We start from the raw sequence: 27311 nt of genomic DNA, 5'->3' as shown, positions 1-27311 counted from the left end.
CCCTCCCCTATCCCCCGTCTTCCTTGAGGAGATATAATCTTCTCGGCTGTTCCGTGAATTCCTCGCCATCAGTAACTAAAGTAAACGCCTTCATGCCTCCGCCCTCCCTCCAAAAAAAAAAGGCGTGAAAGGTCAGAAAAACTTGTACAGCCATTTTAACCAACATGAGGGCTGTTCTCAGCCGTAGGCTAAAAACAAAGGGGAACTGGCTCAGCCTGGACACATGACGAATGTGGTGCGGCCCTGACCCCTAGCTTCAATCGATTTATGTATTTGAAAATAATAAGCATGAACTAAAATTCGCAATCGTGGTAAAGAAAAAGGGAGGAAACGGAGCCCGTAGGGCAAGGTATGAGTATTAGCAGCAGTTTTATTGATAATTATGGCTCCCATCTACATATGACATTGGGACGCCTCTTTCTAGCGCGCACGTGTAGGTAATTAGGTATGTTGCGCTACAGGGCCTCCCGGAACTGGGCCATAATCTGCTGGCCCATTGTCCGGCGTCTTTCCGTCTGGCCCTCCCCCTGGTCCACGCCTGTCGCAACACCAGTGCCTGTATTCTCCCCCTCGAGCCTCCTCCTCATGCCCTCGAACTCGCCGCGGTGACCTTGCGCCCGCAGGCCCAGCATCCACCCGGGCAGGCGCCAGCGCACAAACGCCGCAGGGAGCAGGCCCTCGCGCCACGCGTACCCAAAGACCCAGCCGAAGACGGCACCGATGATGGAGCCGGGCCACTGGAGGAGAGAGAGGTGGAGGGCGATGGCGTAGCGGTAGGACTTGTCGGAGAAGGTGAGGCCCGAGACGGGTCCGTCGTCGTCGGCGGGCGAGGTGGCAATGCGGTACTTGTACATGTGCGGGACCATGGCGTGGTACTGAGCGAGGATGGCGAAGATGATGGGCGTGGGGCCGGCGGGCATGTAGTTGGTGAGGCCGGCGGTGAGCGGGCGCAGGACTATCATGACGAGGGGTGGGATTGCCGATGTGAAGAGGTAGGAGACGGCTAGGAAAGACTAGTCATAATGTCATGTTAGCATGATCGGTCGAAGCTGGACGGGGGCGGTAAGGTGCGGACAGCAAATTTCCTAGTCCCCCACATGCGCTCAACGACGCGGAGGTTGTAGAGAGTCATGGCGGCAAAGAGGACCTCTGTGGAATTGGTATAGCAGAGCTGGTAGGCGAGCAGGCGCCATAACTGGCGGTAGCGCCATATGTGGGTATCGACGAGGATGTAGAAGTAATGCTTGATGTCTAGGATGCTGACGAGGACGGAAGAGGAGACGAGCCCGATGACCAGCAGGCGGGTCGCGGGGGCGTTGGTGAGGGACATGTCTGCGGCAGGTTGGCGCGTCGGTTATGGGTTTCTGTATTCAAGCATGCTTCCACAGTTCTTAAGGGGAGCTCGTTGTCGTCGTTGGCGTCGTGTCGCGGATCGACGTTCGCTCGGGTCGTGGTGTAGGGGACACGTGGAGGAATGGGCCCTTCGACGCAGAGATCGCAAGGAGGTAGCGCCAATTGGCACTGACGGTTTGGTCTTGAGTGTCAAATTCGGGGGCCACTGATTGGGTGGCGGCAACGCAGCAGCATCAGGTTTGCGTGGGTGTGATCGGAAAACGAACGAGGCAGGGTGATGGGCGAGGCGGAGGGGACGGGACAAGATGTGGGGTTTGAGATGTAGTTTGGCGATGCACCATTCTGTCATCATGGCAGGCGTGGGGCCGAAGGGAACCCCTGCTGATATTAGCCCCAAGGCCCCTCCCGCGCAGGGGGGCCGTTATCCTAACCCTAACCCGTGAACCCAAATGGGATATCCGATCACAGATCTCGTTGATGTTTCGCCATTATTTTCATAAAGAATATGCTGAAAGTCCTCCGTTCCAATGCCACCCTTGGATAACCGTAGCCCTACATAGTAGACGCCCTGCCCGACACTAACTAATCGAGCTTTGGCAACAGCTTTTCACGAACTCTTAAGCCGATGACGAAATAGAGTGAAGACTGAATGTACCAAACCGAGGGGGACTTGGGCATTTCAATAGATTATGCAGCACCATGCATCTTTGTAGGGGGGCGAGATGATACTCATAGATCCCTGGTCCCTCTCTCGATGGCGTCTGGGTGATCTTCCCCTCAAGGACATGATGCAGCCCGTCTGAAATTCATACAGTGTCATCTCACATATTATCATCCAAGCAGGCACTCATTTCAAAACATTTATCAAGTCTTGATTCCAGATCATTGAAATTGTACGAAAAGCAACCAACGTGAACATGTCTGGAACGGCACCATCGAACCCTGCTCCTGGCGGCCATGCCAGCGACCAAGGTGCGGAACAGATACGCCTGGTTTCAGGCCAGCATGGTCAGACACCGTGACTATATTCTCCAAGTTCCATAATCAGTGCTGAATCTCATGTTACATGCTAGTACCTGGGAGGAATATCGTCGGCGAGACCAAGGCGACTGGCGGGGCAATGCGGCCGAACCGTGACATCGGCCACAGCATCGACATCGACCATGTCGAGGGGGGCGCGACTAGCCGCGTCGATCAATTATTAAACGAGTGTGGCACTGTTGGCGAGAATGCTGGGGCTAAGATAGAAAGGGCGAGGCGCGCAAGCAGCAGGGCTTCAAGGTCGGGGAGAGCGCCGACTTTCATGACTTGGCACGGGGGAAACAACCTTGACAGCGCGCAAATCTATGCAATGGCGTCGTTATTATCGTTAGATTGGTTCTACTGTCACCGTCCTAAAATACTCGACGAGAATTATGTGTCTACGAGTAAAAAGTCGAAAGTTGTAGGATGAAGGTTGTGGGAGTGGTGACGTTGATGCATAGCCTGTGGTGTTATGGCACGTGACACCTGTTGGGGTCTCACTCTCCAGGTCCATGTGTGGTTGTGTGTCTCATCTTCTTTCCTTCTACAAAATACATCTTAAACATTGCACTGTTTGATCCGTCCAACAAGCAGCGCATTACAGCGAAAAATCTGGAGAGCTAGGTATGGGATATTGTGGTTCGATGTACATGTGGCAGCGAAGATCCCGTGAAGTGCGGTGTCTGAGTTTAAGTTCTGGGTTATTCTGCACATTCATCAATTTACAAACACTAATACCCCACATGAGTGATCGACAACGCTGCAGATCAAGTTTCCTTCCACATAGATCCCATTCAACATCTCCCAGTCCAGGGCCTAATATTCCAACGCAGTCAGTGGACACCTCTTTCCCCACCTTATCGTACTCTCCGTCGATCACCGGCATCACCGGCTCTCGGATCCTCGTTGGCCCTTCCGAGCCCGAGCATCTACCGTGAACCGTCCACCATCCATCCACTCATCCACCTCATCCGCTGGAAATCCTACGCGGAGGGACGAGGCCAAGTATCATGCCTCTACACAACCTGGGCTCCCTTTTCCTCAGTCACATCGTCTTCCTCACCCACCTGATCTACCTCGACGTCGCCTTCACCCACGCCGACCCCAGCGATCTGATCCCCCTCTACTGCGCCCTCTGTCTGCTCGCCCGTCGCGCTGACGACATTGTCGACGCCGCTCCACCCATATGGCCACCTCGCGCTCCAATGTGGTAGCATCCGCGGCCGGGTCGGGGACCATGCGCGGTGCTAGCACCGCCAGAGCTCACTCGCCCGGTAGAGACTACCACTACGAGTCGCCTAATGAGGACAACCAGCCCCCCTTCTTCTCCAGTCCTCATCAGCATCAGCAGCATCAGCAGCAAGGGGCACCATCAACAGACCCCCAGGATGGAGGGGGGCTATCTCGGCCCTTGCGTCCTACGCGACTGTCCCGAGCCTCCCACGCCGTCTCATTCCCGTTTCCATCGCCCTCTCCTCCACATGACAATGGCTACGGCCTCGACACCGTCATGTCTAGGGCAGAGAAACTCAAATCACGCCGTAAAATTGGCATCAAGGACCGCATATCTTGCTATCAATGGACATATTTTACCATGGTATGGATAATGTACCCCCCCAATCGAGTCTGTCGACTGACACTGCTCAGACTATGGCCACAGGAGGGGTCGCCAACGTCTTGTATTCATGTGTGCCAGCCATTCTCGCGTTTTACTTAGTTCTTGACAGCTGACTCCCTTCAGTGCCTTTCCAGGCCCGCTGGCTCACTGGCATCGGCCTCTTCTTCTTCATGCTTAATCTTTGTCTTTTTCTCCTCAACTGCGTCATGATATCCATCCGCTTCCGCCTCCACCCTGGTAGCTTCACCCACTCCTTTACTGACCAGGTCGAATCCCTCTTCATTCCGGCTTTTGTTAGTTCAGACTTTCTTATTTTCTAATCCAACTTTCTCTGCTTCTAACCTTCGTATAGTTTGTATCGTAAGTCGCCACCAGGGGCCAGGTCCAAGCCCATTACTCACCCACAGGCCCCCAGAATAGCCATCATCATGATCAATATCTGCGAGTACGGCGTTGACTCGGTTGGTGTCTGGCTCCTCCGGACAATGGAATTCATGTTTTGGTTCTACGTCGCCCTCAGCACCGTTGCCAGCGCTGGCATGTATCTCATCCTATGGTCTACCCTGTCAGTTCCTCTCGCCTTTCTTTATCCTCGCCAAGCTCACCAGATAAACCTGACAGAGTCTTTCCCGTCCACACGATGACACCTACCTGGGTCTTTCCTGCATACCCCCTCCTCCTGACCGCCCCCTTCGCCTCCCAACTCATTGCCGCCGCCCAAAGGTCTCCCAACTTCACCCTTAGTATCAACGCGACCGCCGTAGCCCTCTGTGCCGTCACTGCCCAGGGCACCGGCTGCCTCATTGCCTTCATGATCTCTGCCGCCTTCATATACCGCCTCATGACGCAAAAGTTGCCGCGGGACATGCAACGTCCCGGTGTGGTGCGTTCCTGTCTACATTCCCCCCATTTTTCTCATAAGCTATAGCTACTAAAAAGGGTGCGTGCAGTTCATCTCCATCGGTCCCTTCGGCTTCACCGCCGCGAGCATCGCCCAGCTCGGCAGCCAGGCCGACATCATTATCCCCCCCAACTTCCTCGGCAGCCCCTACACCGTCGACATAGTCCGCGTTGTGAGCGTCCTCGTCGCCCTCTGGCTCTGGGGGCTCTCCATGTGGTTCTTCCTCGTCTCCGTCGGCTCCCTGTGGAAGTATGTCCGCACGGGGAGCAGCATACCCTTCCAGATGACGTGGTGGTCCTTTGTGTTCCCCAACACGGCCCTCGTAAGTCCAAATATGACCTGTTCTCTCCTCATCGGTCCTGTCGATTCCGTTGGCTGCTGATGATGATTTGTTAGGTTACCGCAACGGAAATCATGAGCGAAATCTTTGATAGCCGGGGACTGCAGATCGCCGGCGCCGTCATGGCGGCCGCCCTCATCATCGTGTGGATCATTATCTTCATCACCATGCTGCGCTGCCTGAAACAGAAGAAGCTGCTTTGGCCCAAGGATAACACCTAAGCCTCTTCGGGGCCTTTTCGGTCTACAGAATTCTTTGCCGTGCGTTATTTTAACTTCTTTTTGGCGTTGGGGGTCATAGCATATTACGGATGGGGGACAATACAGATAGAGAAGATACCCGGATCAGACACTATGTTGGTCCCACCGTCCCGCGAACCAACAGCAACCTAGTACCTATAGTAATAATGGTATTCATATTCGGCGATTCATCGCCCTTTCTCCAGTGGAGAACCTAGCAGTGTATCACGCTATGCTATCGCTCTCTGAAGTATCCTCAGTCTCGCTGCCTATAGCCTTGAAGAAGCTAGTTGCTGACACTAGCATATTTGCCTTGTACAAAAAAAAGGGTATTCCTCCCGTTTCTCTTGTGATCTCTCTAAAGATGTCTCATCAAACGCCTGAAAACGCCCATCAAGTGTACCCAAGGTTACAGCTTAGCCTTGGGCGCTGGCTCCTCGGCAGTTGCCTCCATGTTGACCACCACCTCGCCCGTCTTCTCGCCATTTCCGAAGAAGATGACTTGCACAGTCAAGTCGTCACTAATAGCTTAATTAGCATCATGAAACCTGCAATCCCAGTCATGGTCAAAACAAACTCACCGATATCTCCTCGAGAACGGCGCAGGCAGCGTGAGCAGAGCGCAGACCTGCTCCTCGTTCGTCCCGCCCAGCGCGTTCCGCACAAGATGCGTCGCAACATTCTTGTCCTTGACCAAGAATCTATCCTTGGCCTGGGGGTCGACGCCCCATTGCTGCAGTCGGATCGGCGTCTTCTGGCCATCCGGTCCCTCGGACGAGCCCTTCTCAACGGGCAGGGGGTTCTTGGAAGAACCAAAAATTTTGGCCCAGGTCGCCTCGAATTGGGAGCTGGACTGGCCGGCCGCCTGGCTCTCGATCCACTGGCCGACTAGGCCAACAACCTCATCGTTGGTCAACATCTCCCACAAGCCATCGGTGGCGAGGACGAGGAAGTCGCCCTTCTCCGGGTTAACCTTGGTTGTCGTGATGACAGGCTCGGCGGTGACGTAGGGAGGCGTCTTCAGTAGGGGCGACGGAGTGCGACCAAAGAACTTCTCCCTGAGCTTGAATGCTGTGTCGCGGCTCCACTTGTAGACGGCATCGCCAAACGCACGGGTCGGCTCCAGTCCTCCTAAAACACGGCCATTGCGCACAACATGGTCCTCGCCGGGGTGTTCCTTGCGCATGCGGGCTGCCTCGTTAGGGTTTCCACCAGTCTGGTCTTCTGAGAGAGCCGTCGCGGTCCACTTGCCAGAGTCCAACCGTCGCCCAAGGACAGCTCGGGAGTCGCCGGTGCACGCAACGCGGAGGAGGTTGGTCCGGCTGTCGTAGAAGGACAAGAGAGCACAAGAGCCGGACAGCGCGGGCTGCAGAAGCTCTGCCGCAACGTTCTTAGAGCTCGCCTTAAACACCTTATCAACACTCTTGTGCACGATCTCGTCGTCGAGGCGGGTGAACCCAGTCTTGATGGCCAGATCGATGGCTTCGGAGGTAGGGGTCTCGGCTGCGGTGGCCTTGTACGTCTGGTTGAGTTCGGTGGCAACATAGTTGATCAGGCTCTCGCGGAGCGTCGCAGAAGTGGTCCAGCCGCTGTCAGATAGATACTGTTAGCAAAATTCCCGCAGCCTTGAAGATCCATGAACTCACGAATGGCCGTCAAAGACACCCCAGAACATCCAGTCACTCGCGTCACCCACACCACCATTCGACCGATTCGGGACTTGAACAATCTTCTCGGCGTGATCATCCTCGATGGGGTCGTTGCTCGGCAGCTGGACCAAGTCGTAGCGTGTCACACCCTGACCCCTGTTGACGGAGAAGGACTGCTCCAGCTTGCGCAGCTTCTGCGTAGCCTGGTCCGGGTCCAGCATCTCGACGATGCGTCGGCCGTCGTCGCTCGTAGACTTGTGGATGGGCCCGTCGCCGACAACGGTGCCCTGGCGTAGCTCGTCAGCACCGACGACAAGGACGGTCCTGGTGGGTACGGCGGCAGCGTCAGTGCCAGTTGGGGCAGAATGATAGTTCCTAGCGGTGGCAGAGACGCCGGTCTGGGTGCCGTTGTACGAGTACCAGGCGCCGTAGCCGACAACGAGGCTGGAGACCAGCGCCACGGGCAGGCGGCGGAAGTACATGGAGGATCTCAGCGACTCATTTGCCGGGACGGAAGGGAAGGGACGGGGCGGCTTGTGGGCGAAGAACGGGAAAGGTCGCTGGTGTCGCGCGGAGCGATGGAGGCTGCGGCGGACGGTGGCTAGGTGTGTCGACCGGCAGGCTCTCGCGGCTACTCGATGCATTGAGAAGAGTGGGACGAGGCTCGCCGTGGGAACTGTCGCGGTCGGAATGGCCTGGCGTCTGGGGCCGAGCGTTGGGAAGATGCTACGAGTAGAATGCGAGGATGCGTGGGTGCGGAGGGAGACGTTCCAGAGTGGATTCGAACGGTGTGGCGTGGGTGAGGATTAGGAAGGTCTGGTGGCTGCCTGCGCGCCTGTGACTGCTGATTGTGGTGGTGCTGCTGGGCGCGTGGAAAGGTGTAACGGTGCACGCGGATGGAGATACTTACCAGAGTACTCTGTGCATAAGTACTTCTTAGCGTCCAATGTCCTGATTTCGGCGCTCAGCTATTACAAAGTACAAAGCGCTATGGTTACTATGATCTATGGTAGACCATCAAGCTTAACACACAATGGAAACATTTGGAACGGCCATGCTAGCTGAGAACACCTTGGAGTGAATTCTCGCAGCCGTGAACCATATCTCTCGCACATCACTTTCGCTGTCTCCAGGCGTGTACATTGAGTTGCGTGACGAGGAAATGCTGCAAATCCCTGGAAGTCAATCTGCTAAGGTACCGAGGCTCTTCGCCCCACAATCCCCCCCAACCTAAGCACCACCGCCTCACATGCCTCCATCATCGTTCATCAGATCTATCCTCACTCACCACAACAGCATTTCAACTTTTTATCTCAGCGTATCTCTTTGGAACATGAAATATTTACTCTCCGTATCATAAGTGTCGATTCATAAAACATGTCAGCAGAACCCCAGCCTCTTGCCGGGACCGACCGCATTCGCTCCATCAAGGATGAAGACGCCGTCTTCCGTGCCTTCGACTCCTACCCCTGGAACAAGGACAAGACCTTCATGGTACTCACCCTTCCCAGAAATAGCACAAAAGTGTATACCGACTGACCTGCTCTCAAGTCCGGTCTCCACGCCATCCTCGGCAACCCAGATGACAACAATCCTGAGGCATCCCTCATCGACATGGCTACCCACGCGCGTGTCTTCTACTACGCCCAGAAAATCGGGGTTTCCATCGAATTCACCCGCTATCAGTCCTGGCTCGCCTCCCATCCAGACCACAAAGCGCCCAATGTCCTCCCAAGCGAGTACACTGCCAGGTCCCCGCAGCCAGAGCCAGCCGCCCCCGCTCTGGACTGGCAAAAGGCAGCTCCCAAGGCCGACCTATACGTCGAGAAGAAGACTGCTTCGGCGCAGGGAGGCGCAGGATCCGAAGACCAACCCTCTTACCCCATGGCATTTGCCGAGATGATCAAGCTGCTCCAGGAGGGCAAACCCGTCCCAGGCATTCGCCAAATTCCCAACACCATAGTCAGGGATCCAGTAAGCAGAAACATCGCCTTCCATCAAACCTCTTCCGCCACTGATAGTCCTGTAGTCAGTAAAGCCGGTTGGCTCAAGAACTGTTCCTCGGAAACCTTGGGAGAAACACAACGTTCCCCAGACCTCCGATCTAGACATCAACAAAGCGCTCGATACTGATTTTCCCCCAGTCGACGCTGATCTCGACAACTCTCCTCAAGCAGCTTCTTCTTGAGTATTGATATTCTTTCAAATAACTTGAAAAATAATCATATTGGATTTGCACAATGAAACAAATGGCGTTGGTAGTAGAGACTCAGTCCTCATGATTCACGACTGCATTTAAAGGGGTCAAACTTTGGTAGGAAACGTACTGGCAAGGTCACGCAGGGCCATGGCTTCTATCTAGTGCTAGAGACTGCAAAATAAAGCCCAAAATCCTGCATGGATGGGTTGGCAGATATCTAATTACACGTTCCTAGTCTCCTCCATCTCTCTAGTGCTTTTGATTCTGCTGGCTGGCCCCGAAACTCGAAGAATTATACATTTGTTTTTGTCTTCCAATACTGCACCCATCCCTTTACGCCATCCTCCAAGTCATCTCCGCAGCGGCAGAGCTCGGTTGATTTGGCGTGGGCGGTGTTGGGTCGAACAGCGCTTTAACGTCAACACGGCCGGTTGTAAGCGTGTTGAGTTGCAAACCGGGCTCATCGACAATGGGCCTACTATTTTGTTTAGGTGTTGCAATCTCCTCCGTATTGCAAAACCATAATTATGAAGTGTCCAATGCACCCAGCCAAGCAGTAGCCTGGCGAGCGTAGGATGACTTGTGATCTGTAAATGACTTGTACCAGAAGATGTGCATAAGAAGAAGCTGACAAATTCCAGTCTGGTGTGCGATCTTGACGTAAAACGAGAGCGGGTGACAGATGAGGAGCCAGCACAATGGACCATGACAAAGAAACTGTAGCTCCTTATTTAGGGCGGGAGTCCTCCGTAGAGCCACCGCTGTCCGACCTCCCGAAACCGGAGGGTCAATTAGCGATACGGAGCACCAGGGGCGTTACCGCCTCCAAATCGGGGTCCAGGACCGATTCTACCTCCCATTCCAGGCCCAGCACCTGGTCCTGGGCGAGTGGTGACTGCGTGGTTGGTGCAGAGCATGCCTACACGGGATCCAAATTTGGAACCACGAAGAGACACCATGTGCTTTCGGATGTGGGCAGCTACCATATCTCGGTGTTGAGGGGTAGCGTTATTGAGGATCCACTGCACAAGATAGTTCCCATACTGATCGCTGGCAATGTCAATCAGCGGGATGCGAGTGCGATCACGACGGCCCTCGCAGACACGGTCCAGGTAGCGGCCGAGAAAGTCAGTTCCTCCAATCTTGAGGCATTTCTCAACCACCTTGGAAGCAAATTGATCAGTGCTGTACTCGGCTGCGTAGCGAATAACATGGTCAATGGCTCGGCTGCGGTCGGGAGGAGCGCCATGTTCGCAAACGTGTTGGATGCACCAGTTTCCAAACTGCCCGTGAGCGACAATGTCGATGTTGGCAAGAACTTCCTCGATGCAAGGCCGCTGCAACAAATTAGCACCAGGAAGATCTTTGTCATGGATACATTATTCTCACCTTGTCCTCTTCCAGGCAATTCTCGAAGATATTTTGAACGACCAAGCTTCCAGTTTCGCCCAGAGCAACCTCGTGCCACATACCTCGAAGGGCTTCGTTGACATACTTCATGATCTGTGGAGGAGATTCCGTCCAGCGAAGCTCAAAAAGCTTCTGCCACACATGGCAAGCATAGCGATGGATAACTGTTTCTGGGATCCGTCGCAGAAGTTCATGGACCATGATCGCCTTATAGTCTTCGGGAACCGAATCAAAGGCTTTCTGGACCACATGACAACCAAAGGGGTCCATGGAGAGGTTCAAGGTGTTACCACGGATGGCTTCGGCAATCTTGATGACCTGTTCGGGAGTTCCGTGCTCAAAGCAGCGTTGAACGAGAAAGTTTCCAAATCTGTTGACCATCAAGGGGTAGGCCTGGGCAACGATTGCTTCGACAATCTCGTACTTTTGCTCCGGGGTTCCCACCTTAAGCTTCTGCTGCAGGAAAATTGAAGCCTGTTGATCATTGTTGCAAACAATCTTATCCACAATGTACTTCCAGTTGCAATTGACGTTGCGATCAAGAAGGCGCCGATAGTTAAGTGGCTCGGTGGGCGGAAGATACGTAGGACCTTCAGACGGGATCATCTATCTCCAAGTCAGAACATCTTCCGAGGTTAAATGCAAGTCTATGTCTTCAATGGTACGTACTTCATTCTTCCAGCCTGTCTTAGACGTGAATTCTGAGGCATATGGCGAGAGTTGAGTACCCATGGGTTGTTGGTTCTGGGGATACATTCCCATATCCATAGGTCCCAGACCGTGCGAGCCGTTCATGGGACCTCCGGCAGACATAGGACCACCAGGCATGGGACCCATCATGGGGTCGTACTGGCCAGTAGGCGGGTTGTATCCACCATACGCACCGCTAAACTGCTGCGGCGAGTTCATCCTGCTGTCGAACCGGCTGCCGCGGCGGCTCGCAGAAGGACGCATCAGGACGTCAGAATCCGGAGTAATCCCACCAGAACGGCCTCCATCGACTGGAGAGAATGGGGTATTCGTGTCCATGTACCGTTGGTTGAAACCGCGACCTCCGAGCCAGTTGGCCGGTGGGGGCTCCGCAATGGGGGCCTGAATGCGAGCATTGGCAAACGACGATTTAGGATTGCCCCAGATTCCTCGGGTCCGATTAAGGGTGGTGGCGGACATGCTGTCACTAGTATCAGATTGGCCATCTTCAGGTCCTGGCCACGTGGAGTCCAATGGCAAGGAAGCCTTGCTTTGAGGAACCCCAGGGTATTCAATCGATTCTCCTTCAGTTTTGATCGTGCGGGTCTGGGCCAATTCGTGGTCGAGTTTCGTAATTTTACTTTGCGCCTGTGCAAGCTGTAGCTTGAGACGCAGCACTTCCTCTCCTTCTTGAAGGTTGTCATCTGTCATGGAGGCACTTGCAGGACGGGTTGTCGGGGCGGTGTTCGGGAATCCATCCGCGGCAGGTGTGATTGGAAGAGAGGCACTAGACGACTGCTGGCCGTGAGGCTTCGAGAGGAGGGTTTCATTCTCTCCTGTTTTGAGTGCTTCGTTTTGCTGGTTGAGAACGGCCTGTTGCTCAGAAAGCTTGGCAAGAAGTTTGTCCATGGGGTAGGTGTCGTTCGAGTTCGAATCGTCATGTTTCAGTATTCCCTTCCGTCACGATTAGTGAGGCGAGTGAGAGTATAGTTTCTTGATGGCACTAACTTTTGGGCCAGGCTGATTTCCCAGCTTTGAGGTCACAAGAGGAGTAATGTTACCCTTGATTGAATTTGAAGTGAGATCGTGCTGTCGATTGTGTAAGGAAGTGGCAAACCTGCAAAGTCGAAAAAATTCTGCAATGAAAGCAAGCATCGGGCAAGAAGCGGCAAGTGTTCATGAATAATGACAACATATGCTTGTACTCACGACACTGGATCCGGGCGTCGACGCCGGGTCTTTTTCTCCCTTGAGGAATCCACCTTGAGGTTCGCCAGAGAAGACTCTCTGGGGTGTAGAGGTAGCCGATTCAGGTGGCGACATGTTGGGGGACCAACTCGGAGACAAAGGAATCAGGTTTAGTTGAGCAAACCAGAAGAAGATGGCGGTGAAAGAACTGAAATGGTTGAAATTTCCCACGCAAGAAGAGTCCACTAGATCAAAGAGGGTGGTGGTGCTTTGGCAAACAGACCAAAAGATGCAGTGGCTTGGAGAAGAGAGAGAAACAGAAACAAGATTGCAAGCCGAGAATGGCACTGAAGATAGCTCTTGTATGCAAGCAAGACCAAGCCGGCACGAGGTAGTAACGAACAAGCAGGCGTGAGGCCGGTCTGAGCTGGCAGATATGTGGTAAGGAGTGGAGAAGAGGCAGGCGTGAGGGCCAGCACTGGAGGGAGTGGGAATAGAGAGGCTGTGATCAGAGACCAAGGTTTGAGAAGAAGGTAGGTGGAGAAAGAGGGAAGGGTGATGTAAATTGGAGGCAGAGATTTTTATAGGAGAGAAGTTAGCCGGAGTAAGAACAGACGAATTCAGAAGGAGCTCATGTGCGAGACACCATTACCTCCCCACGCAGCGGTGAAATTGCCCGTCAGTCAGGCGTGAATCAGGGCTTGACGTCTGCTGGCAGTGGCAGATGGAGGGAACAAGAAGAAAGAGCCAGACACCGCCCACTCTTATCAGTGTAATCGGAGAGTCTGGCCTCTGGTTACATGCATCTGTACGAGGCAACTGCACGATGATGAACCAGGAGTAACCCGAGTTTACTCTCTTCCCGACACGCCCTTGATATTCGCCCTCCCACACTGGGCCTATGCCACGGCAACCGTAGCAGCTGTAGCTCTTTAAACCGCTCGCCGTTAGGTTCTAAAGCAGGGATCAGGCATGCGGGTTTGTCTTCACCACTCGTTGAGGGGTATTAGCTAGTAGATTTGCACTGAATTACCATTGAAAGCGATCACATACCGCGCTGTTCAGTCCACCCGAGAGCTCTGATTCAGTAAGTCCAGCCTCCAAGAATACCTAAGGAGGACACACAATCCGTGACCTTCACGTTGGGGCCCTAATGGTAAATGCTCGTGGTACTATTAAAACACGACAGATCTGTACATTGCAGAGCCCATGGCGGGTAGAAGACCCCATCCTCTCCGCAGCCACCCTCCGCTCCAAACACCAGTTGTATATCGTACAGGCTTCGACATGGTTATTGTTCGCATTGCATTCCCCAGTTTTCTTGTTCTTCATCGATCGGGTCGGACCTTCTACTTCTTCTTTCCACCACCCGCGCCGGGTTTCGCTACGAAGATTGTCAGCCTCAATTTATCCCAACGCCCAGGAACCATACTAACCTGCTGGAGCCGTCCTCTTCTTCTTGGGATTGCCCTTTCCACGCTGCTTGAGTCTAGAGTCGTTATGTTAGCCGCTGGTCGTCCTTCGAACAGGCTAGGATGATCATACTCCTCGATGTATTCGAACCGGTCCTCCTCAGCATCGTCCCACGTAGTCAATTGCGGCCCAAACACACGCTTGACATCCTTGATTGTCGCGGTTTTCCGGGGATAATAGGCAGCCAGCGCGGGCCCTCGTAATCGCTGTCGCAGGACCTTGTTACCCAGTCGGATGCCCTCGGGATTGTAGGTCGTCGCAAAGACCTGGCATTGCGTCTGGTCGCAGTCAGTAAGCAGGGTATAGAAACAGTGAGCATAATCTTACCTTCATCAAGTCCAATAACCGCGCGCGTGGAACACTCATTTTGGCGTCATCGGTGTCGAAAACGAGGCTGTCGACGATTTTGTCCGACGTCAAATTCGAAGTCGCGACGTCGAGCTGGCCGTGGTCTGGTTGGCGGGTCTGCTTAGAGGCCCACCCAAGTGGGGCCGCCAGTCGAGAGACGATACGTACCCTCACCAACCCAGATTGGGAACCTGAACTTTCAAAGACTTGCACATCACTTTCAGCCATCTAAGCGATTGTTCTCGTTCTCAGTTCTTTCACCACCAGATTTTCTGGTAGAGACCGCAAAGCTATATCTTCATTTTCCCATTGCATTTGTCTACCCCCACTTCTTTTTTCCCCATTTTCATCGTGGTCCGCGACCTTTCAAGATGTCGAAACGTCCACACTCAGATCTTAGAGATCGCCCACCCACTCCCGACCAAAGCAAAAGACACCGTCCAGAAGCGAGCCAAGGGAGCGACGATTCATCCGAGAGAATTTTGAGGGATCTCGCTACTGCTAATGATGCTTTGGTGCGGCTCGAGGCGTCCCTAAGGTCGCTGGATGAGTCCGATGAGACAAGGCGACGAATGATCGAGATGAGTAGGAAATACCTACCTGTGTATAAAAAATTGGCATCTGGCAACAAGCACGATTCCAACAATGGCCATGAACCGCCAACTGGGAATGAGGATAGAAAATCGATACCATCCCCTATCATCCCGTCGGTTTCCATTGAGCCCTGGAAATCATCAGAGATCCCTAAGCAACTGCCACCATTACCGCAAATCAAGGACCTGGAGATAGAGCGCCAGACATTTCGCCACCCAGGTTGCCCGGGCGGGCCGAGTTACGAGCGCCTTGAATGGCTCGGAGATGCCTTCCTAGAGACAGTTGCTACGGCACTCATCCACGCGACTTTCACAACGATGCCGTCGGGCAGATGCTCACAAATCCGAGAGCAACTGGTCCGCAACATTACGCTCGCTGGATACTTTCGCGAATACAGCCTAATGTCAAAGGCACAACTTCCTCAGGAAATCTTCCGCAATTCGAGTGTTGGACGCGGAAGATCCTCAGACAAGGATCTAGTGAAGACGCAGGCGGACATGTTTGAGGCATACGTTGCCGCGGTAATTGTCAGTGATCCTGAGAACGGGCTCTCAAACTGTGTCAACTGGCTGAAAGGGCTGTGGTCGAGGACGATTCAGGATCAAATTGTCAAGGCCGAACGGGATGCCCCGGCGAAACAAGCGCAGGAGACATCAGCGACATCCACGACCCGAGCCATCACTCCCAGGGAACAGCTTGCGTCGCTCATCGCTGTGAAGGGGGTGCTAATTCAGTACAAGGACATGCCAGGAAAAGAAAAGAGGGATAAAAATCTGAAATTGGAGCTGTTTACGGTTGGGGTGTACCTGACGGGCTGGGGCGAGAATGACCTGCTCTTGGGGTGGGGAACAGCACTGGGCAAAAAGGAGGCCAGCCAGAAGGCGGCAACACGTGCGTTGGAAAATAAGAAGCTGATGAAGCTTTATGCTGGCAAAAAGCAAGCATTCCTGGAGGCGCAGAGAGTGGCTCAGGGAGGCGATGAGGATAGGACAGAGAATTAAATGCAATACCCAGGCAGATATCTAAGATGCCCAAGTAATCAGCTGAAATCCCGATAGAGTATTAACTTGCAATACTTTGTGTACCATCAATTAGGTACTATTAAGGTTCGAGATGCACGGATACAAGAGGGGAGCCATGTGGAAAGCAGGCAGGGCTGCATCAGCTGATGCCTTACTGATACCCATCTGGCCCCTGGAAAGGGATGCCATAAGGTAGCGATGTGAGTTCTCCCGAGAACGCGAGGTGTCGCCCAAAAAAGCATTCCCGCCCAGGCTCGGCATGCGATGCGTCATTCACGTGTCTCGGCAGGACAGAATCGTGGACTGGTGGACTGGTGGATGCAGCGGACGACGCAGTGGAGATGAAGGCTGGCAACAGTGGCAGGCTGGCAAAGGCCCACGGCTCCACGGGTGCTGCTGCACTGCTGGATGACGCGGGGAACCGGCAGGATGGGTGGGTGCCCAGTGCGGTGCTGGCGCTGGGCGCCAATGGAGTTGCCCCTGGCAGCATTCTAATGTCGCCAACAGCCTACCTAAGATGGACCTGGATACAACCTGGAATGCCCCATTACCCGAAGCTCTGTGCAACGCGCCGAGGCAAAACGCACCCGGGCCTGTCCCATGTCATCCCGTCCAGACTACCATACCAACTATCAATTCCACCAGTTGTGCTGCCCCAGACTTGGATCAATTCTGTCCTCAACTTGCAACGTGCGCCGGAAACCCTCCTTCCTGGCCACATGGTCCATTTACACTCTCAATCGCGACTCAACATCGCCCTCTTCCTGTAGACACAGTTGCGCGTGCTTTGGTGGGGTCCTCTTATCTCGGCCCAACTCCGAAGGTCGCCAGGTGCTCAGAGGGAGCCTCCATCCCTCAACCATCGTCTCCCCATCCTACATATAGTATCGCAACACCGACGCCTTTGCCCGTGAGCGGACTGCTCCCGGTGCAGCCCTCCGCCATGGCGGACTCAGTGGGTACGCATTCTCCCCCCTTTCTACCGGGACGATCCCAGCAGCCCATCGTCTGACGTTATATCGCTTCCTAGATCGGGTCTTCGTCCATGCCCTCAACACGGTCAAAAAGGTTCCCAAGACGGGCGCGTCGCGGCCACCGCCGTCCGACCGTCTGCGCCTCTATGGACTCTACAAGCAAGCCATGGAGGGCGACGTCGACGGCGTCATGGAGCGACCCTCGGCGGGCCCTGGCGCCACTGACGAAGACGTCCAACGAGAGCGCGACAAGTGGGATGCATGGAACTCACAGAAGGGGCTGAGCCGCACAGAGTCCAAGAGGAGATACGTCGAGGCCCTCATCGAGACGATGCACCGTTACGCCAACACGCCGTACGTGTCACCCCCCTAACCTAGAGCAACGAGACCCTGGATGGCTAACATGCGACCCACTACAGTGACGCCATGGAACTCGTCGCGGAACTCGAATTCGTATGGAATCAGATCAAGCATAACTCCCCCAGCTCGTCCGACTCCTCACCGAAAGCCGGTGGCCGCACTAGCGCCGCCCGACGCTTCCAGCAGCCCGCAAGCGGCACCGAAGGGCCGATGAAGGTCCTCAGCCCGATGAGCGAACAAGACGAAGCCGAGCTACGGTCCCAACGTCAAATAGAAGAGGAGGAGGAGCAAGAGGATGGAGACGCTACCAAGATGAGCAGCCGTTGGCAGCGCAAGGTCGAGCGCGCCATCACGAATCTATCTGCAGAGGTCGCCGCGCTGCGAGAACAAATCACGACAGGGAGAGAGTGGCGTTCCAAAAAAGAGCGGAGCCTTCCCTCGTGGCTGGGATGGCTTGTGTGGTCCGTCATGAAGCACCTTCTCGTTGACTGCTTCATTCTCAGCTTGGTATTGCTGTGGATGCGGAGGCGCAAGGACAGACGGTTGGAAGACCTTGTCCGCGCATCGCTGCGGCTAGTTCGAGAATATGTCAGAAAGGTACTTCCATCTAGGTGATGATGGCTCCGGGCGCGTCTGCCGTTGCCAACCGCCAATTCCGAGCGCTCTCTCCCGTCAAGGAGTCGTGCATCACCGGAGTCAACCCGTCGGTGACTCCCAAAATCGACCAGGACCAGTCTGGATCACCACAACACACTTGAACACAGAAACACCCCTTCCTCGCCTTCATTTGGACTTTACTCAACGGCTTATACGCACCGACATACGGACACGGCCGGGGAAAGAACCTTTAATAAACGACACGACGCAGTCAAGACGGGGCTGCACCCCTGCACCTGCGTCGCCTTGCCCTGGGAAGTCAAGGTGCCAAAGAACATCTCAAACGGATACTATTACAGGAGTCATATTCCCTATGTGTTGAGCACAAGCTGCAGAGGATAACCTTAAGTGGTATCATTGTGCATTAGACTGGGATGTACTCCGTAGCACCTACATACTTAATCCTACACCATGGTACTAGCCCATGTAGTAGCTTTGGTAGCACCAGCGATCTTGTATATTTATGTCTTTTACGAATCTCATTTATAGTTTTCAATAGAGTAGTAGACTCACTCGCCGATTTTGTTTGCTCGCTGTTGTGAATGATACACTAGCCGTCTTGGTGAAGTGGCTCTTTGTTATTGTACTTGCCTATATTTTCAGCAGCAACAACTTCAACAATTCATCATCACCAAACCTAAACCACGGTTCACGCTCTTGACGTCCTACCGCCAATGGACATTACCTAACTCTAGAAACGGTTCATGTAGCAGCCAAAGAGCGTATTGACGGCCAGTTTCGGGTCCCAAAACCCTTCCAACCGTCACCAGCCGCCCACCATGGTCCAACCACATCACCACCAGCAACAACAAACACCGCAGGCAGAAAGGCGGACCATCCCGCCACTCGTGTCCATCTCCCCCTCCATCTTCAGCCCCATCGAGGGCGACGACCTCATCCTCCCCTTCACGCCTCCCTCCAGCCGCGTCGACCGCCTGCACGCCAAGCTCGACGCCCTCGAGGCCAACCGCCGCCGCGTCCGCGCCAACATGCTCAACCTGTACCGCCGTGAGTGCGCGCGCCTCATCCAGGCCGCGCAGGCTGATGAGAAGGCCGCCGCTGCGCAGGAAGGCAGCGGTGGCGGCGAGGATGCCCCGTGTCTTCCGTCCGAGGAGGACCTGGATGTCATGATCAGCAACATGATGGCCGAGCCCGCGGAGCAGAGGCCCGTGCCGGCCAGCGTGGCATCACCGCCCAACTTTGAAAGTGTCACTCCCAGGTCACGGAGGGAGTACTGGACGACCCAGATTGAGATCACCATCAGTAAAGGGCTGATGGATCTCAAGGGTTACGAGGAACATGTGGCCGGTATACGGAAAGGGTATACACAGGCGCTAGAGAGGGAGATGCAGAGCGCCATGGAGATTGATTGAGCAATCTGGAGCAGAAGCACGGATGGACGAGCAACCAGCGGCACAAGGCATAGGATATTCAGCCGATAATGAATTCACGACAGACGGGATACGTACCCATTGACAAAGCATCTTACAAAAGAAAAAGCACACTATGGTGTTAACTTTATACCTTGACCTCTAGCCCAACGTCCTATATGTACAAACGATACACCAGCCCAGAAGCCACATGCAAGACAGTCTCCTACTCTTTTACATCTCTCTAAACCCCGTACTCGACCTGGCCCATCGGCCTATCCTCCTCGATACCAGGAGCCATCAGGTTCGTCCGCGGGTCGCCAGTAGCCTTGGCAGCCGAGCAGCGTGCCATTGTCGGTGAGCTAGGGAAAACATTAGCGCTCTGTGTCATAATCAAGACTAGTGTGGAGCTGTTGTGGACTTACCTCCTGGAGATGACGTCTGTGAAGTAGAAGTTGTCGATAACACTCTGCAGTGGGGCGCCGCTGGGCTTGGATCCCTTGTTCTGGTCCACCAGCTGGACCTTGCTCAGAGACCGGAGAGCAACAGGCTCAACGATGTCGTAGGCAGCAAGGGCCGGGCTGATCTCGACCATGCGGTCGCGGACAGCGGCAACATCGTCGTAGGGCAGCGAGACACCAAGGAACTCACCAGCGGCACGGAGGATCTTCCAGTCAGTGCGGGAAGCGCCGGGGAGGGAGGTGGCGGCACGGGTCATCTGGACACGGCCCTCAGTGTTGATGTAGGTACCGGCCTTCTCAGTGTAGGCGGCGCCGGGGAGGACAATGTCAGCGATCTGGGCTCCGCGGTCACCGTGGTGGCCCTGGTAGACGACGAAGGCGTCCTTGGGGATGTCGGCCTCGTTGAACTCGTCAGCACCGAGAAGCCAGACAAACTTAGGCTTAGTCTCGGCGACAGCAGCAGACGGGGTGACGAAGCCGACCTCGAAAGCACCGGCACGCGAGGCTTCCCTCTGGAGGATGTTATAGCCATCCCACTCAGGAGTCATGAAGTTAGTAGCATTCTTCTCGACGAAGGCACCGACGGTCTCGTAGAAGGCCTTGGCGTCAGCGTGATCCGTAACGCCAGAGCCCACAATGATCATGGGGCGCTTAGCAGCCTGGAGCTTCTTGCCGAAGGGACCAGCGAGGGCCTTCTTCAGGGCAGCGTGATCGGTGCCGAGGTGCTCGAAGTCAAAGGTGGAGTCCCAAGTCTGGCCAACAACACCAATCTCGAGGTCAGAACGCAGCCACTGCTTGCGGATGCGAGCGTTGAGAACGGCGGCCTCGTGACGGGGGTTGGTTCCGATAAGCAGAATGGCGTCAGCCTCCTCAATACCGGCGATCTGGGAGTTGAAGAGGTAGTTGGAGCGAACGTCAACACCGTGGGCAAGGGGCTTGCTACCAGTGGGCGTGTCCAGGGCGAGGTTCTCGGAGCCGAGCTTGTTAGCCAGGTCCTTGGCGACGACGAGAGACTCAACCTCGGTCAGAGCACCGGAGATAATCTTGAACTCGTCGCCCTGAGGAGCCTTCGCCTCGTAGGCCCGGGCAACCAGGGTGAGGGCCTCCTCCCAGTCAGCGGGCTCGAACTTGCCCTCACGGCGGATCAGAGGCATGGTCAGACGCTGGGTCTTAAGGCCATCGCAAGCGAATCGGGTCTTGTCGTTGATCCACTCCTCGTTAACGTCGTCGTTGAGACGGGGGATGATCCTCATGACCTCTAGGCCACGCGAGTCGACACGGATGTTGGAGCCAAGACCGTCGAGAACGTCGACGGACTCGGTGTGCTTCAGCTCCCAGGGGCGAGCACGGAAAGCATACGGCTTCGAAGTCAGGGCACCGACGGGGCAGAGGTCGATGACATTGCCAGACAGCTCGGTGTCGAGGTTCTTCTCAAGGTAGGTTCCAATCTGGATATCGTTACCACGGCCAGTTGATCCAAGCTCAGGAGCACCAGCGATATCGTTGGCAAAGCGGATGCATCGGGTGCAGTGAATGCATCGGTTCATTGACGTTTTGATCAGAGGGCCAATGTTCTTATCCTCAACGGCACGCTTGCCGCCCACCTCGTGGAATCGCCCGCGGTCGGCACCGTATCGCATCGACTGGTCCTGGAGATCGCACTCACCACCCTGGTCGCAGATAGGGCAGTCGAGAGGGTGGTTGGCCAGGAGGAACTCCATGACACCCTCGCGGGCCTTGTGGGTAAGAGGCGAGTTCGTCTTGACAACCATGCCGGGCTGGACAGGCCAAGCACACGACGCCACGGGCTTGGGTGCCCTCTCAACCTCCACCAGGCACATACGGCAGTTTCCAGCAATCATGAGTTTTCTAGGGTCATTGTTAGCTCGACTCGGCCGGAAGTGGAATCGAAATTTTCGTACTCATGGTAGCAGTATCTGCAAGTAGTTAGTTTAACACATTCAGGGTCGTTTGAGGGCGTGGTGAGTTGATTGAGCTTACCGAGGAATAGTAACTCCAGCCTTCTCGCAAGCCTGGATCAGGGCGGACCCAGCTTCAATCGCGTCAGCAACCGCAACAAGGCTCACATGCACCAGTCCATACCTTCAATAGACACCTTCTTTCCATCTAGAGACATGTTAGCCTATGCTCCGCCGTCAATTGGGCCGATTGAGGCCAAGGTGCTTACCAATTGTCAGCTCCACCTCGGCAGGGCGATAGGACGTTGTCGCAAAGGTTCGCGAGGCGTGGGCAGCCCGCCGGCCCGTCCGCCAAGCCGAACGTGCCAGAGACTGTCGGAGCATCGTGTCGCCTTGACGGAGAAGAAAAGGTGAAGGACGACGCGGGGCGCTGGGGGAGCGGATTAAAGGGCTCAGTCGTTGACGTATCGAGGGATCTTGTCCCGGCTTCCAAGGTTGGTTGTTCGGGTGTTTGGGGGTTTGGTGGTGCTGACTAATACGGTGGCTCCGCGCTCAGCGATTAATTACGTGTGTCCTGATTGGTCAAAGCTCGCTTTTCCTGCCTCAGGCCACAAGCCAGGGTATCATTTGCACACCAAATTTTGCGCAACAGCTTTCCTGTTTCTTCTTTCTTCATCAATTGTACCGGGCACATTTTATTGTAGGTGAGCTTGCTCATCAGGTTCCGACCTGTTGTTTCAGTCGAGTCTTCCTCTATCTTGTGCTCTAGAGCAAACACGCCGATTATGGAAGCATGGGAGAGTTTTCGAGCTCAGTGAGCGTTGCCTCTTACCGCCGGTCGTGACATTTCTACCTGGACTATCCGTCTTCATAGTTCTATGCCAGATGGCTACTTCTCGCTGTGATATCTGTACAGTCATCTAGGAGCTGCAGCTGCACTGCATGGCCCGCTCGAATCGCGGGACATCTCCAGTCCACCTCTTCTCCTCCTCAACGTCGCCCATGTATTGAACCCCATCGAAGCTCTTCCCATCCCACTCATCTTCGAACGGGTGCAGGGACATGTGCATAACGCGGTCCAGGACATCCCGCTCGCCCTCCTTCTCGACCCGGCGGATGATCTCGTCTAGGATCCAGCCACGGGGCACAAAATTGGGGTTCACCCGCTTCATTGCCTTGATCCTCTCTTCGTCCTTGCCCTCGGGCCAGTCTTCAATGATACGGGCTCTCCACTTCCCAAGCCATTTGGCCAGCTGTTCCCGAGCCTCGCTCTCGCCAATCAGTTTCGGTGGCCCCTCTTGATGGAAAAAGACAGAGGCTTTGTCTTTCCTAGCCTCTGGCGTAGCGATATCCCCAAGTTGGAGGTTGCTCAGGCGACGGAAGAAGTGGTTGAAGTCCAGCTCCAGAGCCTCCATCGTATCCAAGCCTTCGCTGAAGAGCTCGTCAAAGTCCGAGCCTTTAAAGTGAAGAAGGCCAAGACGGGCCGTCATGAGCCTTTTATATTCGGCAAGGAAAGTGGCCTTGTACTCCTCGCCAGCTTGCATGATGAGCTTCTCAGCTCGTGCAATAATTTCCTTCTCCTGGTCTTCCTTGATGCCCTCCGCGATATACGTGGGATCGTCGACCTTGGAGCCAGCGCCCATCATCTCACCAATGGCCTCGCCAAACCTGACGAGGTTCCACCAGATAATAGTAGGTTGATTCTTGTAGGAATAGCGCAGCATTGCGTCGTCATGGTTCGGCGTATAGGCTGGATCAAAATTGTCCATGAAGGCAAAAGGCCCATAGTCAATAGAAAGACCGTAGACAGAGGTGTTGTCAGTGTTCTAGTTAGTCTGTTAGCCCCAGGGGCTCAATAAGGAGGGGGGGTACAAAGTGTGTTCCATACCAAAACTCCGTTCATGAATCCGTAGGCTTGCCAGTTGGCCACCGTGACGGCGTTTCGCCTGACAACCTCCCTATACAACCTTGTAAATCTGTTCTCCGCCGCATCGTCGGGGCCCTCGACTGTGGAAGCCGACACCCCCCTTTTAGGAGCCGGTGATTCTGTGGGCTTATCCGGGTCCTCCAGTCGACCAGGCAATGTCTCCCAGCCGCCAAAGACATCTTCCGCAATGTAGGTAGATAGCTTTCGGATCATATCCCGGTCACCTCGTGCACGAAGGATATCGAAGCTCCCCAGGCGCAACCACGATTCGGCGAAGCGCAGGACGATAGCGCCAGGCTCGATCCTCTCCCGGATGACCTTGGAGTGTGGTAGGAGCGTGAGCGATAGTGCGCGTGTGGTCGGCACACCAAGGGCATTGAGGGCCTCTGAGACGACAAACTCACGGATGCTGGACCTGAGGACGGCTTTGCCGTCTGCAAAGCGCGAGTAAGGCGTCAGGCCAGCGCCCTTGAGCTGCAGCTCATACCTGCGGCCGGTGGAGGGGTTGGTGGACTCAAACAGCGAAATGGCGCGGCCATCGCCGAGCTGGCCAGCCCACTGGCCGAACTGGAAGCCTCCGTAGCACTGGGCCCAGGGGTAGCCGCCCTCCATCTTCTCATAGTCCCATCCGTAGAGACGGTTGCCAGCAACGAACTCGCGGAACTCGTCAGTCTTTGCCTCGTCTGGGCTGATGCCCAGGTCGCGCAGTGCAGCTGGGCTGACAGCGAGAAGCTTGGGGTCCTTCTGCTCCTCCGGACGGACCCATGTGAACATGGCACCGCGGACCTGGCGGGGGCCGATTTGGTCTCGGGGAGTCTTATGGGAGTCGGCGGGAGTAGGGAAGAGGGAGTCGGCGGGCAAGGCCTCAGTGAAGCGCCACGACTTGGGCAAGTCTTTGAGGGACACGCCCTGGTCCGCCATGGTGGCGGCTGTTTGCGACGACGACGTAGCTATCGACAGGCGAGGAGTGGCGATGAGAGGCCTGGTGAGGTTGGCTCGACAGCGTGAGGGCGGTACCGCTCTCCTCAACGCCACGCGACAAAGCATCAACGGCAACAAACCGAAGTAGTGAAGCGGCTCAAGCTTCAACTTGCAACGTGAGTGAGTGGCTATGTCAATTTTGCCGGGTGGAGATGGCAAAAATGAAAACACCCCCAGCCTAGATGATGGGATGAGCAAGATGAGGTTAGTTTAGAGTGGCGACCATCAACACAAGGTGCTGACAATTACACCATCGGTCCATTAAGCTGACTGACATCACCAATCGGGAGAGGAACATACCCAAAATGCCCCACGCGCCCCTTGAGAAGCAGACAGTTAGTCACAGAGTCACATTAGAGTAACGTGAATTCACAGTGGCTCATAATCTGGCCAAAAATCAAATGGTAGAACGAGTTTTTGGTGTTGATCTCATGTTAAAGCAAGCTGCTCCGCGCTGTTATTTATCGGTCTTGCTAGTCCAAATTACTCTGCTCCGTACGCACAACATTACTTGAGACACTCTTACCACTCACCCTACCCACTTTGTACACCAAACATATCCATCTCCTTGTACGAGAGAAACCTAGAGGAATACTTCATTTCGCAGCAGTATACTTCGTATCAAGTTTTTACTATCAGATCACGCAATCGAATTGAAGTGCTACCTACCCTACACCGCTAATCGAAGCACTCCATCCATGTTTCGGGTACGGAGTTCCGCCAGCCTCTGGAGGCTATGAATCCGATATGAATATTAAAGAGTCCTGGTCACTCTCGCGGTCTGCATACGCTTGTACGGATAGTAGTTACGCTTATAATACGTGAATACTTGGCCGATTACTGTTACGCGACGATGTCGTCACCCCGCTCACAAATGTCTTCACCCTCTGACCCACTGTCACCACTGTTACTATCAGTATTTAATTTCATTCCCAAGATGGTATTATTGTCTGGTATCAGTATGGATTAAAGATAATTCGGGAACCACTACAAGCACCGAAAATCAGCCCATATTATGTATCAGTATGTACTATGTAAAAGAAGTCGCCTCTTTAAATCGACAGACCCTGGGGAACACGTCCTCCTGGCTATGTGCTGGGGTGACGATCCCACAAAACCCATGGAGTAGGCCAATAAAGGAAGCAAACTTTCGAGGCCCCCCCCCCAACCCCGTACCCGGCGCTTGTTGCCGGTCAGTCTGCGGAACTGGCGGAGTAGAAACGAGGTGCAGACGGGCCCATTCTGGTTCGTCACAGCTAGCAGTTGCGCCATCGAAGGAAGCGCTGAGACAAACCGTTAGGTACTAGTGGTATAGGTACTAAAGCTCCACGTCGACATCCCTCATCCCTGAACTCTGAACTCGGCACATCTTGCCGACAAACACAAGTTCCTCCCCGCTTCACACTGCTTGCTGCTAGGAACCCGTAGACGCAGCAACATTGACATTGACTTGAACCAACGTCCAACTGTCGCCCATTGAGCGCCAAAGCTTTCGCCATGACGTCCCCCATCCCCAACCTCAAGCTGAACGATGGCAACGAGATCCCAATGGTGAGTCCTCCCCGCCAATGCTGGCCATGGCTTTATCGACGACCTCCCAACTGAAAACCCCACCACATTGCAGCTTGCCTATGGCCTGGGCACCGCCTGGTACAAGGGCCCAAACAAGCCATTTGACGAAAAGCTCATCCACCTTACCAAGATGGCCATAGACGCCGGGTTCACTCACATTGACGGCGCGGCAGGTAAGTGTGCTGCCGTCCGAGTCACGCACAGCTGGCTGACAACCCGTCATCAGTGTATGGAAACGAGGAGGAAATGGGCGCCGGCATCAAGGAGTCGGGTGTACCCAGGGAGAAGCTGTACATTGTCACCAAGTACGCCGGCAACATCGACCCATCCATCCCCGAGGCGTTCGACAAGTCTCTGAAGAAGCTGGGCGTTGATTATGTCGACCTCTATCTGATCCATTCCCCCTTCCCCGCAGCCAACCTCGAGGCCCTCCAAAAACAGTGGGCCGACATGGAGGCCATCAAGAAATCTGGGCGAGCCAGGTCCATTGGCGTATCCAACTTCCTCCAGGAGCACCTCGATGCGATCCTCAAGGTCGCCGAGATCCCCCCCGCCATCAACTCCATCGAGTTCCATCCCTACCTCCAGCACGGGGACCTCCTCGAGTATCACCGAAAGAACAACATTGCCATCTCGTGCTATGGGCCCCTTACTCCCCTCTTCCGAGCCGAGGGTGGCCCCGTGGATGGGCTATGGAAGCAGTTGGCTGAAAAGTACGGAGTGACCGAGGGTGAGATTGGGCTGAGGTGGTGTATCGACCAGGGTCTAGTGGCTATTACCACCAGCTCCAAGCGGGAGAGGCTGGATAGTTTCATCTCCAAGGTCCCGTCTTTCAAACTGACTCCCGAGGAGGTTGCTGAGATTGCTGAGCTCGGAAAACAAAAGCACTTCCGAGCGTTCTGGACTGAGAAGTTTGCCGCAGACGACCGCCGTTGAACACAGAAAACCTTCACTTGGTGATTGGCGGATGGGTATTGTTCATATAGACTAGTTGTTGGTGAGATGATTTCAGTCCAATAAAGCAAACTCAAACTGGCTTGTG

The 27311-nt window shown here is 54.7% G+C and overlaps 12 protein-coding genes across 12 annotated transcripts; 6 read left to right on the top strand and 6 right to left on the bottom strand.

Annotated features, from left to right (window-relative positions):
• Positions 1 to 455: 455 nt before the first annotated feature.
• On the bottom strand, positions 456 to 1330 carry ACO1O0_004341 (uncharacterized protein; the record flags this gene model as incomplete). Its single annotated transcript, XM_083193781.1, has 2 exons — positions 456 to 1013; positions 1076 to 1330. 2 exons carry the CDS (start codon positions 1328 to 1330, stop codon positions 456 to 458), a joined length of 813 nt encoding a protein of 270 aa, XP_083050729.1.
• Positions 1331 to 3562: 2232 nt separating this feature from the next.
• Positions 3563 to 5456, top strand: ACO1O0_004340 (voltage-dependent anion channel-domain-containing protein; the record flags this gene model as incomplete). The annotated part of the gene is made up of 7 exons (XM_083193780.1): positions 3563 to 3707; positions 4118 to 4287; positions 4347 to 4354; positions 4410 to 4559; positions 4718 to 4877; positions 4945 to 5217; positions 5292 to 5456. The coding sequence occupies 7 exons, from the start codon at positions 3563 to 3565 to the stop codon at positions 5454 to 5456; spliced, it is 1071 nt and encodes a 356-aa protein (XP_083050728.1).
• Positions 5457 to 5883: 427 nt separating this feature from the next.
• On the bottom strand, positions 5884 to 7767 carry PTC5 (phosphatase 2C-like domain-containing protein; the record flags this gene model as incomplete). The annotated part of the gene is made up of 4 exons (XM_083193779.1): positions 5884 to 5995; positions 6056 to 7063; positions 7121 to 7683; positions 7759 to 7767. The coding sequence occupies 4 exons, from the start codon at positions 7765 to 7767 to the stop codon at positions 5884 to 5886; spliced, it is 1692 nt and encodes a 563-aa protein (XP_083050727.1).
• A 733-nt stretch (positions 7768 to 8500) lies between these two features.
• Positions 8501 to 9318, top strand: ACO1O0_004338 (uncharacterized protein; the record flags this gene model as incomplete). Its single annotated transcript, XM_083193778.1, has 3 exons — positions 8501 to 8617; positions 8675 to 9097; positions 9268 to 9318. 3 exons carry the CDS (start codon positions 8501 to 8503, stop codon positions 9316 to 9318), a joined length of 591 nt encoding a protein of 196 aa, XP_083050726.1.
• Positions 9319 to 10110: 792 nt separating this feature from the next.
• On the bottom strand, positions 10111 to 12332 carry ACO1O0_004337 (armadillo-type protein; the record flags this gene model as incomplete). The annotated part of the gene is made up of 4 exons (XM_083193777.1): positions 10111 to 10218; positions 10247 to 10660; positions 10713 to 11339; positions 11403 to 12332. The coding sequence occupies 4 exons, from the start codon at positions 12330 to 12332 to the stop codon at positions 10111 to 10113; spliced, it is 2079 nt and encodes a 692-aa protein (XP_083050725.1).
• Positions 12333 to 13960: 1628 nt separating this feature from the next.
• Positions 13961 to 14450, bottom strand: ACO1O0_004336 (mitochondrial 37S ribosomal protein mS33; the record flags this gene model as incomplete). The annotated part of the gene is made up of 4 exons (XM_083193776.1): positions 13961 to 13995; positions 14048 to 14100; positions 14157 to 14362; positions 14412 to 14450. The coding sequence occupies 4 exons, from the start codon at positions 14448 to 14450 to the stop codon at positions 13961 to 13963; spliced, it is 333 nt and encodes a 110-aa protein (XP_083050724.1).
• Positions 14451 to 15343: 893 nt separating this feature from the next.
• On the top strand, positions 15344 to 16027 carry ACO1O0_004335 (ribonuclease III; the record flags this gene model as incomplete). Its single annotated transcript, XM_083193775.1, has 1 exon — positions 15344 to 16027. One exon carries the CDS (start codon positions 15344 to 15346, stop codon positions 16025 to 16027), a length of 684 nt encoding a protein of 227 aa, XP_083050723.1.
• A 964-nt stretch (positions 16028 to 16991) lies between these two features.
• On the top strand, positions 16992 to 18140 carry ATG37 (acyl CoA binding protein-domain-containing protein; the record flags this gene model as incomplete). Its single annotated transcript, XM_083193774.1, is given in 4 exon segments — positions 16992 to 17007; positions 17079 to 17376; positions 17442 to 17979; positions 17994 to 18140. The coding sequence occupies 4 exon segments, from the start codon at positions 16992 to 16994 to the stop codon at positions 18138 to 18140; spliced, it is 999 nt and encodes a 332-aa protein (XP_083050722.1).
• Positions 18141 to 18818: 678 nt separating this feature from the next.
• On the top strand, positions 18819 to 19412 carry ACO1O0_004333 (uncharacterized protein; the record flags this gene model as incomplete). Its single annotated transcript, XM_083193773.1, has 1 exon — positions 18819 to 19412. One exon carries the CDS (start codon positions 18819 to 18821, stop codon positions 19410 to 19412), a length of 594 nt encoding a protein of 197 aa, XP_083050721.1.
• Positions 19413 to 19653: 241 nt separating this feature from the next.
• On the bottom strand, positions 19654 to 22173 carry NdufS1 (NADH-quinone oxidoreductase subunit G family protein; the record flags this gene model as incomplete). The annotated part of the gene is made up of 6 exons (XM_083193772.1): positions 19654 to 19771; positions 19835 to 21739; positions 21793 to 21807; positions 21872 to 21923; positions 21974 to 21997; positions 22059 to 22173. The coding sequence occupies 6 exons, from the start codon at positions 22171 to 22173 to the stop codon at positions 19654 to 19656; spliced, it is 2229 nt and encodes a 742-aa protein (XP_083050720.1).
• Positions 22174 to 22709: 536 nt separating this feature from the next.
• ACO1O0_004331 (uncharacterized protein) lies at positions 22710 to 24637 on the bottom strand (the record flags this gene model as incomplete). Its single annotated transcript, XM_083193771.1, has 2 exons — positions 22710 to 23615; positions 23678 to 24637. The coding sequence occupies 2 exons, from the start codon at positions 24635 to 24637 to the stop codon at positions 22710 to 22712; spliced, it is 1866 nt and encodes a 621-aa protein (XP_083050719.1).
• Positions 24638 to 26194: 1557 nt separating this feature from the next.
• Positions 26195 to 27205, top strand: ACO1O0_004330 (NADP-dependent oxidoreductase domain-containing protein; the record flags this gene model as incomplete). The annotated part of the gene is made up of 3 exons (XM_083193770.1): positions 26195 to 26248; positions 26322 to 26442; positions 26496 to 27205. 3 exons carry the CDS (start codon positions 26195 to 26197, stop codon positions 27203 to 27205), a joined length of 885 nt encoding a protein of 294 aa, XP_083050718.1.
• Between the last annotated feature and the right edge of the window lie 106 nt (positions 27206 to 27311).

This window comes from Amphichorda felina (assembly GCF_050947745.1).
Source record: "Amphichorda felina strain 45539 chromosome Unknown scaffold_4, whole genome shotgun sequence".
Classification (NCBI taxonomy): domain Eukaryota; kingdom Fungi; phylum Ascomycota; class Sordariomycetes; order Hypocreales; family Bionectriaceae; genus Amphichorda; species Amphichorda felina.
This window is presented reverse-complemented; position numbering and strand designations above follow the sequence as displayed.